Source organism: Brachionichthys hirsutus, chromosome 4 (assembly GCF_040956055.1).
Source record: "Brachionichthys hirsutus isolate HB-005 chromosome 4, CSIRO-AGI_Bhir_v1, whole genome shotgun sequence".
Classification (NCBI taxonomy): Eukaryota; Metazoa; Chordata; class Actinopteri; order Lophiiformes; family Brachionichthyidae; genus Brachionichthys; species Brachionichthys hirsutus.
The window spans coordinates 4,598,080-4,610,835 of record NC_090900.1 but is presented as its reverse complement, the minus strand read 5'-3'; the positions used below and the strand labels follow the sequence as shown (position 1 = coordinate 4,610,835).

General features: G+C 43.6%; 2 protein-coding genes across 4 annotated transcripts in view; both read left to right on the top strand.

The window, feature by feature from the left end:
* Positions 1 to 6,421, top strand: part of ank1a (ankyrin 1, erythrocytic a) — a 59,512-nt gene extending 53,091 nt beyond the window's left edge. The window contains exons 41-45 of the mRNA XM_068760625.1: positions 201 to 531; positions 2,694 to 2,777; positions 3,008 to 3,160; positions 3,855 to 3,953; positions 4,727 to 6,421. Of these exons, the coding sequence (XP_068616726.1) occupies positions 201 to 531; positions 2,694 to 2,777; positions 3,008 to 3,160; positions 3,855 to 3,926 (640 nt within the window). The 3' untranslated portion in view covers positions 3,927 to 3,953; positions 4,727 to 6,421. The remainder of the gene's footprint in view (positions 1 to 200; positions 532 to 2,693; positions 2,778 to 3,007; positions 3,161 to 3,854; positions 3,954 to 4,726) is intronic.
* Positions 6,422 to 8,628: 2,207 nt separating this feature from the next.
* On the top strand, positions 8,629 to 11,080 carry LOC137917897 (eukaryotic translation initiation factor 4E-binding protein 2-like). 3 transcript variants are annotated; one of them, XM_068760627.1, is made up of 4 exons: positions 8,629 to 8,688; positions 8,764 to 8,942; positions 9,936 to 10,109; positions 10,552 to 11,080. In XM_068760627.1, the coding sequence occupies exons 2-4, from the start codon at positions 8,807 to 8,809 to the stop codon at positions 10,581 to 10,583; spliced, it is 342 nt and encodes a 113-aa protein (XP_068616728.1). In that variant the 5' UTR covers positions 8,629 to 8,688; positions 8,764 to 8,806; the 3' UTR covers positions 10,584 to 11,080. The 3 variants fall into 3 exon arrangements, with proteins under 3 accessions (XP_068616728.1, XP_068616727.1, XP_068616729.1); XM_068760626.1 differs by having other exon boundaries at positions 8,635 to 8,688; positions 8,799 to 8,942; XM_068760628.1 differs by having other exon boundaries at positions 8,640 to 8,659.
* Positions 11,081 to 12,756: the final 1,676 nt, after the last annotated feature.

Genomic DNA, 12,756 nt, shown 5'->3' with positions numbered 1-12,756 from the left:
GAGAGTGCGCAATCATAGTAAGACTAACAAAGCAGACGTGACAAACGGGTCTGTGCTAACATCTCATTCATGTTTGCTACATACTAGTGAATGCCAATGGGAAACTGGAGTCCTTTGAGCTATTATGTAAATGAAACTGTCACTGAGGGGCAACTTGGTGTAGCTCCATCCCCCCACATTGATGCACTCTCTCTTTCCAGATCAAGTAATGGTGGAAATGGAGGTGGTGGAGGGTCTTTCCTCTCCTATCTGCAGGAACAGACAGGCCCAGGATGGATCCCTGTCACTGACCCAACACAGGCCTGGGTGGGCAACCAGCCTAAACCCCGGCAGGCCATGGACACAATGATGTCAACCGTTTGTAATGCTGTGGATGGAGGCCAGGAGGCTTTGCTTCAACCTGTGAGGGACATGGGGCATGCAGAGATCATAAGGGGGCACTTCCGAGGCACTCAGCCGTTTGAGAAGGGTTTGGGCTTCCCACACAGGGTACCTGAGCTGAGGGCGTGGGATGGCGTGCTGAAAGTTCAGGTGAGTGGGTTACTCCTCCTGTCCAAACTGAGGAGGATATCTGCTCAGTCTGTAATCAGTAAGACAATACACTTGTCAATAATGCAAATCCAACAAACTGTGTTTTACAGTTCAATATATATGTATATATAATCAGAATTAACAAGACTAAAGCTATGGGGGATATTTAATTTTAGTGGTTCAAACAAAGGTTTGTAGAGTTCATCCTCTGGGGACTTTGCATTAGAGCAGTGGAAAGCTCAAAATAGCGACATTGCCACTCCTGGGTGAGATGGTTACATTTCCAATATGGTTAGATTTAAACTACATTTAGCAGACAAATGATGAAATATAGTAGAAAGAATAAATAAAGGGATAAACTAATCATACAACAATTAAGTGTCTGGAATATTTTGTTAATTCTCCAAGTTTCTCCTAACTTGTGCTTTAAAGTCAGACTTAACATTAATTATGTCACAATTAGTATTTATTCTTTAATTCACAATTTACTCATAGTAATTACATTGTTTGTGACCGATGCTAAAAAGGTAAAAGCAAATGAACAATCACACACACACAAACACACACACACACACACACACACACACAGCACCCAAGATGGGCACAAACAGCATGTCTGGACAAATATAGCCAGCATTCTCACTGTCCCACTCGTGTAACAAGATCTTCAAGCATTTCCACGTGTTCCACCCACACCACACTGTGAAGCACCGTGTCAGCCGTGAAAGCATGAGCACACCTTTAGGGGACTGCGCAGTGCACAGAAGTGAAGAAGGAGCCCGTTAGCTTGGTCTCGTCTCGCTTTAGCTGGTGTAGCCTTTGGATGCGTTGTTGTGCTACATGCTGTGTGGTTGAGGAATCATTTGTGGTTCAAGTAAACGGTATTTGAAGGACGTCTCGGGGGGGGCAGGTTTCTTATTGCTCTTGCTGCAGCATGCGGAGTCACATCGGAGTAGTCCGAGGTATTTAAAGACCACAGATCACATGGTCAGAGAGAGAGAAAGGAAAGAGCACAACCCTCAAGGTTGCTTTTGCTTGGACTTGGAGCCGCTGCCGCTGAGTGAACTCGTTCTCCTGACCTGAGGGTTCGGAAGGAGGAGGAATAAAGACCAGAGGAAGGAAGCTGGGTCTGGAGGTCCCAGCCCATTAGGGACAGACATGAACTGAAAGACACAACCGAACTGCGACTTGTGTGACAACCGGCGACAACAGGCTGCAGCTGTCACCTCTCTCCCAGCTCACAGTAGTGCTGTGTGGGAAGCGGGATCTGCTGAAGGTCAAAGCAGTGCGTTGCCGTGCTCGGGCCGTGTTGACTTGCCTGGGATCAGTGTTGGGCGATGTGGGCCCTGGTGACGGAGCTCCTCTTCAGCTTCGTGCTTCTGGCTTTCTTGGTTATCAGCTGTCAGAATGTCCTCCACATAGCCAGCGGCTCTGTGCGGTCCGTGCTCACCTACGTGCATGCTCAGCTGGACCGCGAGCTCGGCGAGGTCGAGGGAGCCGATGACGAAGAGGAGAATGTCACCACCAGGGTGATTCGCCGCAGAGTCATCCTCAAGGTAAGAAGAGGGAGCGGCGACAGGCAGGCAGGCGTGAGGCCTTCTAGGTTTGTAGTCATGGATTTGACATTTGTTACATGAGTGGTGACAAGTCAATAAAATAGCATTCATCCTCCGATAGGTGAAGGTTGCTTGCAGCTTTTGTGCTGTTACTGTTGTAAACAGATTGTTGGGGCTTCAGTTTGGGCTCCGGTTCTGCTATTGTTCTTCCTACTGGGTCTGACTCCATCAATGCTCCGAGACATGTTAATGAGTTTATTTATGTCTAGATGGGCTGGACTGGCTCTTGTTCTTGTCTCTCTGGGCTGTGTGTCTTTGAGCTTATAAATAGTTGTTTAGACACTGCAAATTATTAGGAGTTATTCCAGCCTTGCATTGAACTTCTTAAAACCGTAATTAGGAGAAAGAAACATTGCACTTCCCGCCTACTGGATTTGTGAGCTTCCACAGATATCCCTCATACCCTTCGTCCGTCCTTGTTCTTATGCTCGGCTGAGTTTCCGGTTAGCGGAGTGGTGTCTTATGCCCGATGTCAAATTTCTAAAGCTATCTTGTGCAAAATCTGGATGCACAATGATTTCAGTACAAACGTTTGTCTGTCCGCAGGGTGACGAGGTTGAGGATCTTCCAGGGGAGCAAGTAAGCGAGGAACAATTCACGGATGAACATGGAAATATTGTCACAAAAAAGGTCGGCCATCTCACAATGCCCCAGTCTTCCTTTCCTTCTTGTCCATGTCACGCGATTCACTTCACATACAATATGACGCTAGGAATATACTGCCCCCCCCCCCCATACAATGGCTGTTTTCTCCATTGCCATTGATCCATATATCTTGCCATCATTTATATTCTCACTGACTTATTCCTACTCTCCATCCACAACTGCCCCCCCCCCCCCCCTGTGTGCATGTGTGACAGATTGTGCGTAAGGTGGTGCGCAGGGGGAAGGGTTCCGGTGAGGAGGTGCTTCAGGAGGTGAGCTTGGAGGGTCCTCTGCAGGACGCCAACGAGCTGGAGGTTGATGCTGAGCACTTCATGAACTACGCCATCCTGGGCCGGGACAGCAGCAAGGTGGGCCTCTGATCTGGATGAAGTGCTCGCCATTCACCGCTTTAGTCCTTGCTGAGCCACGCCCACATGTTTGTTTTCATTTCCATTAACGACTGCGTTATTTGACGTTATTTCCATTCTGTTTTCATTCAAGCTTTTAGTGACTGTGTGCTGCATCACTGAAACCTGCAATACTCTGGGTCAAGTAGTATTTACAATACTTTAACTCTTACTTCTAACCAACCTACAGGATTGCAGTTTTGCCCATCCATCTAAGAATCGACAAATTGATTAAAAATGTTGTTATTAAAATATTATTTGACGCAGGTATAGTCTGAATCCCAAAGTTTGTGGATGTGTCTGATAATCCTCTTATCTTCAACTGTCTTCCTGCCGCCCATCATTTCTGTTCTTGCTTTACTGTTTATACATGATTTCTTTCTTTCCACTCCCTGTTTCCTTTCCCTCTACTTGCTCTTCACTTTTCTATCTCATCACCCCTGTTGTTTTTCCTTGTGGCAACATGTCCCTCCGTTGCTCTTCTGTTTCTCATCTTCCCACCCTCATCTTTTTCTTCCCGTCACACCTTCTTTATGTTACCCTCCCTCAATAACATTTCCTGGCCCTCTTGTCCGCTCCTGTCACGCCATCTCCTCTCGATCCCCCCCACCTCGCCACCAACCTCTGCCCCCCCCCCCCCCTCCCCCTGATGTAGCCCGATACTGTGGATGTGAAGAAAGGTGCTCAAATAGTGAAATGTGCCAGTCTGCGGAGAGTTAAGCAGTGAGGCAGACTGAGCGCTGCGTCCCTGCAGGTACGGGACTGACCCACAGTGACTCACCTGGCCTGTGGGCTCCAACATTTAATCCAGGCTCTCTGGATTAAATGCATCTGAATGTACCTTTAATTCAGTACTAATTATATTTAATGTCATCCCGGTGCCAGTAAATGACTTAAATCCTCAGTTTAACAAATGGTTAAAAGATCAATGGGAAAAACGTAAAAGAAAGTGTCAGCAAGAGGCAAAGGGAGAATTTATCTTGATAGATTAATTCAGACTGAAATGTTGTCTGTCTGATATAGACTAATATCTATATGAACATGAGGCGATGCCGCATTAACTCTTTCTTCACAAATTTCAGGGAGTAGATGTTTATTAATTGTGGTTTTGATATCACCGTATTCTTAAATGTAAGGACATTTGTGACGTTATCCATATTTATGTGTTCCAAATGTCCTACTGTTATACCTTTATGTATGTGTGTGTGTATATATATAAAGGCCATGACATTCCTGAGTTTACTGATGTTTCAAGCGACTCACCACTACAACTGTTGATTTGAATGCTTCACCAGATGTTGTTGGCTGAATAAAATAATGGAGGCATTTTGCTGACGTGATCGTCAATTAAAGGGAAATTCAAAACTAGATTAGATCAACCCATTTTAAAAGTTGCATACAGTATCATACGCATCTTTCACTCTAAAACAACTTACTGGAGCGTGCCCGTTTTTGCTCCGTGTGCAGCAACACAAAGGTGTAGCTCGTCCTAAATCCGTGTTGTTTTCCTCTCTCCTGTTTTTACAGAGTGCTCCACAGGATTCAACCACCTCACAAAAAACCATCCTACATGGACACATGACCAGCAGCAGCTGATGGGAGGAAGAATAAACACAAAACAGACAGACAGACAAACGAAGGGCAACAGACACCTACGCTATGAAAACCATAACGGATATAGACGAAGGAAATTAATTTACTGTTATTACCTCTCTTTTTATTTTTTAGAAACTGTGTGGGGGGGGGGGGGGGGGGGGCATATATTACTAGGCAAGAGGCATGATTTTGTATAAAACAAAAACAAACAGACAAAAAACGAGCAACCAAAATGTGCTTCCTGTTATCTGTATCAGCATGAGTGACTGCTGCCGCATGGCCTGTCTTTAACTACAAGTACTGAGGGAAATACGAGGGAGGGTAAAAGGGCGGGGGGAGGGGGGGGGGGGGGTCCCTGCTCTGTGGGACAGGCATGCAATGTGGAGTATGGCCGATGACTGGCCTGTTTTCTGAGGAAAGTTTAAACAGTCAAAAAAGAGAGAATTAAAGCCTGAGAGCCAGATCATCGCTAGGCAACAGGACGCTCCCTCCTCCCTTTCCACACTCTCCCAATAAAGAGCGTCACAAACTAGTTTTAAATCTGTCCCAGTGCTCTCAAAGTCCAGTAAAGCTCCAATTATCACCCAAGTATATCAGTGTTGTACATAATATCGTATGCACTAAAATGCTCTACGTGACTGTGTTAGCTGTGTTGCTTACGCGCTCGGATTTCTCGGCGATGCCACTGATGCTGCTGTTTCGGGAACATAAGAGTTTGTGTTCCGTTTCTCTTGTTTGGTTCATTTGGTCTGAACCTATATAATATTCTATATCTCGCCGTGGGTTCAAAGGGCGTGCAGATTCCTATGTGTCGGGTCTTTGTTACGTTGTGCTTTCCATGTGCTTTCACCTTTTGCACTGTACTGTGGGTTTCTGTGACTCTGCCTCCCCGGCCTCCCCTCAGGGTGGTTCGCCTTGTGGGGAGAGCAACGGTGAGATATATGGTGAGATGTTAATCTACCCCCCCCCCCCACTCCCCTGTCTGCCTTCTCCTGTCCCCAATGTGCTCCCTCTGAGGTTCTGTGTTAACCATATGTCTGTCAGACCCAACACCCCAATCGCCCTACCTCCCTCCACATGTCACCCCCCCCCCCCCCCCCAGTCTGCCTCTCAGTGTAGATGTAGCAGTCCTGCCCACCTCCAGCAGGGCGGGGGGAGGGGGGCACGATCCAACCTTCAGCAGTATTTGATTGACCTCATTATGCAATATACTGTGTGATAACCATGACACATGAGGTGCACTTTTTACACCATCCCACCACCACCAGAAGATGTCACTTGGCATGGGAAAGGTAGCTGAAAGGTTAATAATAATGTAGCACTAGTTGAACCGCATTAAAAGAGTCGGGTGGCGAAGGGAAAGCGTCACGTGGAGGGTCGCGAATGTGTTGAGATTCAATGTTTGTCTCCTTGGCAGTTATTCTGAGTGTAGCAAAAGACGGTCAGTCACCGATCACTGTGATGAGAAACGCTGATGCTGACCCAAAACTGTGAGTCTGACCCTTCCCGAATGGCGTCTCTTCCTTCACTCTTTTTTTTTGTAGTTTTATAAATGAGTTTCTGTCTTGACTGGACTTTGGAAGAAGCAATAACTGCTCCTCAAATAAATGGAGAGGGTTGTTTGTGTTACTGTGTTTGAATGTGACAATGAGCGAGGGAGGATTTTCGGGTTTAAGTCATGTTCTTCCCACGATCGGGTATTTCGATCTGCAGCTGAAACACTCGGAAATGATGTCAGTACATTAGCATCTCACATCGGGGCACTTTGCCTCTGTAAAGAAACCTGTCAGGTTTTCAGAAAGATTGTGCGAACACTGGTGGGAGTTCACGCCAGCCTTCCCCTTTGGAATGTGTACGTTTGTGTTACTCGTCGGGGAGTGTGGGTGTTTCTGCTCATAGTTTTTAAACCTTAATGACAGAAATCATATTAATATGTGTCCTTGTGTGAGGTTTTGATATCACATATTCTGTCCTTGAGCGCTGGGAGTGTGATAATATCGCAGAAAGCAATGCTCCAAATGACAAGGAGCAGAGGTTCTCCGATTGTAAGTGTAATTCTAATTCACACCATTTTTAAAGTTGATTTACCTCAAGAGGCGTGCCGTCACACACACGATATCAAATACCGACATGAACTTGTTTCAGATGTTATGTTAGACATTGAATGCTCTTTGTACATCTCAAAAACGTTGCAATAACCACCCATCCATACTTGTTAAACACAGCTTCCATTAGCCATAGATGATGAATGTAAGGTCAGGGGTATACTCAAGATCTGCTGTTGATCATCAACGTTCATTACAAACATACAAACAATGCAAAACAGATTAAGGAGGAACGCCTCAAAAAAGATTGTGAACATTATAGCAAATATCCCTTCACCGGATATTATTTTTATTTTAATATCTTTTTTTAGTAACCACAAATAGTTAGATGTTAGAGCATATGGTTTGCGCTCCAAGGGCTCATAATTATGGTATAATCTGGTTTCTGAGATAGGGGTCACATATAAATCACTACTGATGTCAAGGTTAAGCAGAGGGTAGGAGGGCTAATGTCTGACAATGGAGGGGGGGGAGGCTGGGGGGGTCAGATTTTTGGGTGGCTTGGTGGCTTCGATGGCTAGTCTTTCAAGATGACAAGCATTTTTCCTCAACACAACCTTCCCTTCATATCTTCCCCCTTTACCAAATATAAAACTGAGCCAGCTCGAAGGCTTCCACATGGTGACGGTTTGAATGTGGTTTGAAAGGAGTCCAACGAAGTGCAAAAGACGATGTCATGCTAGACAACATGTATATTCCTTTAGGATGGAATGAAGGCATTATAAACGCAATCGCATATTACTCGATAAGGAATGCAACTGCACACATGCACAGAAAATGTTTTTAACATAAAAGGCTATATATATATATATATGAAATATATGAAAAAATATCTATATTTATTTAGAATGCTATGCACCCTTACTTGTCAAATGGGATTCTAGTTATGTTATGGATTAACTTTTAGCATCATAAAGCTGTAGCTACCAAGAGACTGTTGAGTTCTGGGTGATGCCTGCAACCTGGGGATAAAAAAAAAAAAGAATCTTCTGGGTATTTTAACCTTTTTCATTTGCTTTTTTTAAAATTATTGTTATGGAGAGTCGAACATGAATTTAAAAGATAAATGTAAAAGCCTTTTAATCCAATCAAATCTGAGGACATCTATTGACAATTTACTCTGTACACCAGCTCAACATTTACAAAATTAATAAAGAAATGAAATGTCTTTGTGTATAGTGTGCATACTTTTATGTTACTCCTACATTTTTGAGACAAGGTGTTACAAACATTCCTGAGCAAGTCTTGTGAGGATCACGTTGGAAGTTGGAGGATGTTCATAATAGATGGTGAATTCAGGATATTCATGAAGATGTAGAAAGCATTCAAGAAAAGAATTGATTGGGGCGTGGGCCGGCTGTAGCCCAAAGCAATGTTCCTGCATTTTGACCAAATTAAGAACTATTTAACATCATCACCGCTGCTCTTTGAAACCATGCGCGGTATGGCTATGACCCACTTGCATGTTCTATGAAGCTCCATGGGTGTGACATAGGACAAAGCTAAAATGAGAATTATATATATATAATCAGAAGAAAGCATGAGCCCAATGAGATTAACTTGACATGATACAGATAAGGTCCTCATCATAGTCCAGGTGTTGCATGTGCAATATTTGCCAGCAGGTGGCGGTATAAGTTAACTGTGTCCACCGCGGGAGACTTTTTTTTTTTTTTTTTTCCTCTGCAGATTTACTGCTGGTTGTCTGTGCGTGTTGTTTTGTGTGCACGTCAGGGGAAGTGGAGGAACGTGTGATCAGGTCTGCATGATATAATGTGATGCAACAAGGTACGATTGCTCACCATTTTGCACGCATGCAGTAGAGATAGAGCTAAAGTAGCTTTGTCGCTTTGTCAAACCAAGGCTGCCTGCTCCATGTTGGTTTGGGTCCGCTGTAGTTGTGAGAATGTCCACCGACTGTCAGAAGACTACTGCCAAGGCCATCCCGTCGACCAGGACGGTGACCATCAGCGACTCGGCGCACATGCCCCACAACTACTGCACGACTCCCGGAGGGACCCAGTTTAGCACGACCCCGGGCGGTACGAACTGCTTTTGATACACTAACTTTCACCAGAGGTCCGTGCGGTTACCCGCGGCCGTACTTTAATGTATTGTTGCTGTCTTCTGAATAAACACGAGTGTGTAGTGTCCGTGTGTGGCATGCAACACTTGTGGCTAACACCATGAGGTCAAACCCTCAACACAACTAGCTGCTAGCTCCGTTCATGCTAACTGCTAAAGCTAGCGAGCAAGTGCTTGGATGGAGAGAGGAGGCGAGGGAACGACAATAATTTATTAAACACCGAGTAATTATAACCCATCTCATTTATCGAAATAGCGTTGTCGCTGAATTGTTTTTGTTTATTCGGGTTTCATTGTTATTGTCATCAGCCCGTATTTTAACATTAGCGACACCTACAGACGCCTGCCTCTAATGACGCTCTTCCACGTCACCGACAACTGAGGCTGTGATTGGTCATCTCCTGTGTTAGCTGTTTTCTGAGAGTACTCGCAATAAACGAAAACAATATGCATAAATTGTAACATATTTTCTGTTTTCTGATTGGGCCTAATTGGTCACGTGGTGTCAGTATTATCTCAGATTATGTATTTGTGTGCATTTCTCTTTATATCCAAGGAGACCACAAAGTTTCAATTATATTTTTATACTGAAGGCACACTTTACGGTTATATTAAATGATAAATAATAGTTTCTCATTTGTAAAGAATTTAATGGCCAAATTATATTATTTTCCTGATTCACTGGAAATTTGTTTGGATTTTTTTTTTTTTTTTTAACTTATGAATATTATTTGATTATCATAATTGAATCAGAAATTAACAACTAAATAATGTAAAACCCATATATTTCTCAGAGGGCACACTTGGAATATGCATCATTTACAAAATCAATAATTAGTGCGTCTCCCATCAGTAACTATAACTGCACTTGTCATCCTCACATGCATGAATATCATTGGTTGATGGAACTGATGATCACCTTTCTCTTTTCCTGCCTCCTCTCGCTAAAGGAACTAGAATCATCTACGACCGAAAGTTCCTGCTGGAGCGTCGCAGCTCTCCGGTGGCCAGTACTCCACCGAAAGGACTGCCTGTCATTCCAGGGGTGACCAGTCCTCCCTCCACAGACGAGGCTCAAGGTGGACAACCCGTGAGCAACACTGCCCCTGATAGCAGCAATACTGGTATGTCATCCCGAGGACAAACTCAAGGCGACCTGTGCATTTGGAGTGAAGAATTCCATCCTAACCTGGAATCTAGAGAACCGATATATCAGATATCAATCAGCTTAACCATAGAGCTTAAGGTCTGGTACCCATCTTAGCCCTGTCGGTCATCTTTTTATTCTTGAATGGAATCAATCATTGAATATTTATGTTAAAACAAAAGACATATTTGAAGACAATTCTCATTACATATAGTATATTCTTTTATAACTGTCGTAAACATATTAGTTGCATATTTTATTGAAGTGTATCTTTGGGCACCCTGTGTGTAAACCCATGCTATGTTACCCAACAAAGATCTTCTAGTCCTTCTGAAATATTACTGCGAGTCAAAGGCTGTATATGGCTGTAAAAAGTATTTGGTCACTTACTGCTTCTGCTGTTATCTCATTTGTTTAAGGTGACGACTCACAGTTTGAAATGGACATCTAGGGGATTGTGGAACAAGCTACCGAGAAGATGAGGAGCCACCTTTTTTTTTTTTAATCAGCCATTCCACACAGTTTGGAATTCCCCTCCTTCATCTTTTTAACTAGTTTTTAAACATCATTTGAAATGAAACTCATTGTGTCTTCCTCCAGGCTTAAGCATGAATTAAGTGTGCCTTCCTGTTGTGGCTTGGGAGTTTAACATCAACAACAACAAAAGCCTCATTCATCACACGTAAGAGCGGAAATGAAGGCGTGAAAGTGACTATAGGAGGCTTGAACAGTTAAATTGAACATAATCATTCCAGAAGTGGCCTGATGATGCGCTTTCATTCACGCACAGTTTGCTAACACTTCTTTATATACTGCCTTGAATTGCTAAAAGATGCTGTGTGATTTTCTGAACGTTTCGTGAAGAAAATGTAAAAACCTGATTTTATCGATCAAATTTTGACGCAGATTTTCCTGCCTTGTGTAAGGCAACAAGACATTAAATCAAACAAACACTTGTTTTGGTCCTGTTCTTCGTGCTGAGCCTTGTCCGGTCGGTGGATCCTACTTGTACAGAAACCGTTGTTCATGTTGTCGCATCCAGTCTCTGGTCTCCATGTGCACGTCCAGTGGACAATGGGATCTGAAAGGGGAAGAAACCATTACAGCAAGGATGTTTACTGGCTCAGTCGGAGAATACACATCTTCAAGTGATAAATCGCCGCTATGTCATGCTTCTCAGCAGCTTATATCACTTCCTGCGTTCCCTTGATTCAACACAAACCATATCAGAGGAATTCCAGAGCTTGCTGTCGAGTTGATAACCTCGGTCGGTGGACTGCGTAAAGAGAGGTCAATAAACAATACAGACCTGGTGGAAGCTGCCTTTGAAGCTACATGTGGCTACGCACTTCTGTTCCACCTCTGATGCTGAAGCGGCTTTCTCTTTAATGTGGCTTTCCTTTCAGTCGCTGCTGCAGAAATCGTGGGTATGAACAGCTTCCTTCAAAGCCATGTAAAATGGGAATACTGTACACAACTTAATACAGTTTGATGAGATGCAAAGTAATAGTTACAATTCTATAAATATAATGAAATATTCAACCATTTATTCATTACAGAATAAACCCGGGACCTCCTGTCATGACTCTCTGCACCTCCAGGAATTTGAACAACTACTAACAAGGTGACAAATTATTTTCTTAGCACAACCCATCACAAGTGCATTGATTAAAAATATATATATTTGTTTTTTATTGCTGTATAAGTACGTTCCGTTAAATGCAAAAACTGGAGTCGGATTCCTTTTATGTGTACACTTAACGCGGATTCTGATTCTAAAGAAACGGGAATCGGCTGACAGAAAGGTTTGTTCGGGTTAGAGAGGACGTTAGATAAGTGACACATGTCTTAGAGGCGACGACCTCAAGCTCTCCTGGTACTTTTTAGATGTGATCATTGGATGATCAGCGATCTACCAGAGCAGTTCATGCTGTCTGGCTTTGGGCGGAGGAGTTTCTGCTTTCCTCTTGGGAACTCCCGCACCCAGACGACTCTCCACTCCCTGGCATTCCCTGTCACCTCTCCTTCCTCACGCCCTCCATCCCCTCCCAAAGTAAACAAATGCTACTGCTCCCCCCCCCACTGTTGTTCCATCTTCCAGAATACTTGGAGTGTTGATGCACTCGGCCCGATTGTTTGATCACAATCAACAAAAGAAGCCCGGCCAGAAAGGATGCTAATGAGCTCTGATGGCGCGTGCACTCGAGTGGGACCTAAGATGCGTATTGGAGGTGACTGAGGCAACTGAAATGTTAGCTGCTCACAGGTAAGATTAGATAAGTGGGCTCAAGAAGGTTATTGACACGCAGGTTGAGTCTCTGAATTACTATTTGTTAGGTTACAGGTTTGTGTACATTTCATTCTGTGTAGTAGATGCACGTGAGGCTCGACGGAAAACACAAATTAACTCAAGATAAAACCTTATGTAAAGCCCAAAATCTTGCAAATTGTTCCTATTATTTCAATATGACTATTTATGACACTGAAATTGGGGAGTCTCCCAACATAGAAAGACAAACCAGTATAAGTAGCTGATAGAAAATACACCAAAACACAATAACTTCAAAATAGAAACGTTTTAATATATTTTCATATTTTATACACAAAATATACTCTATAATGCA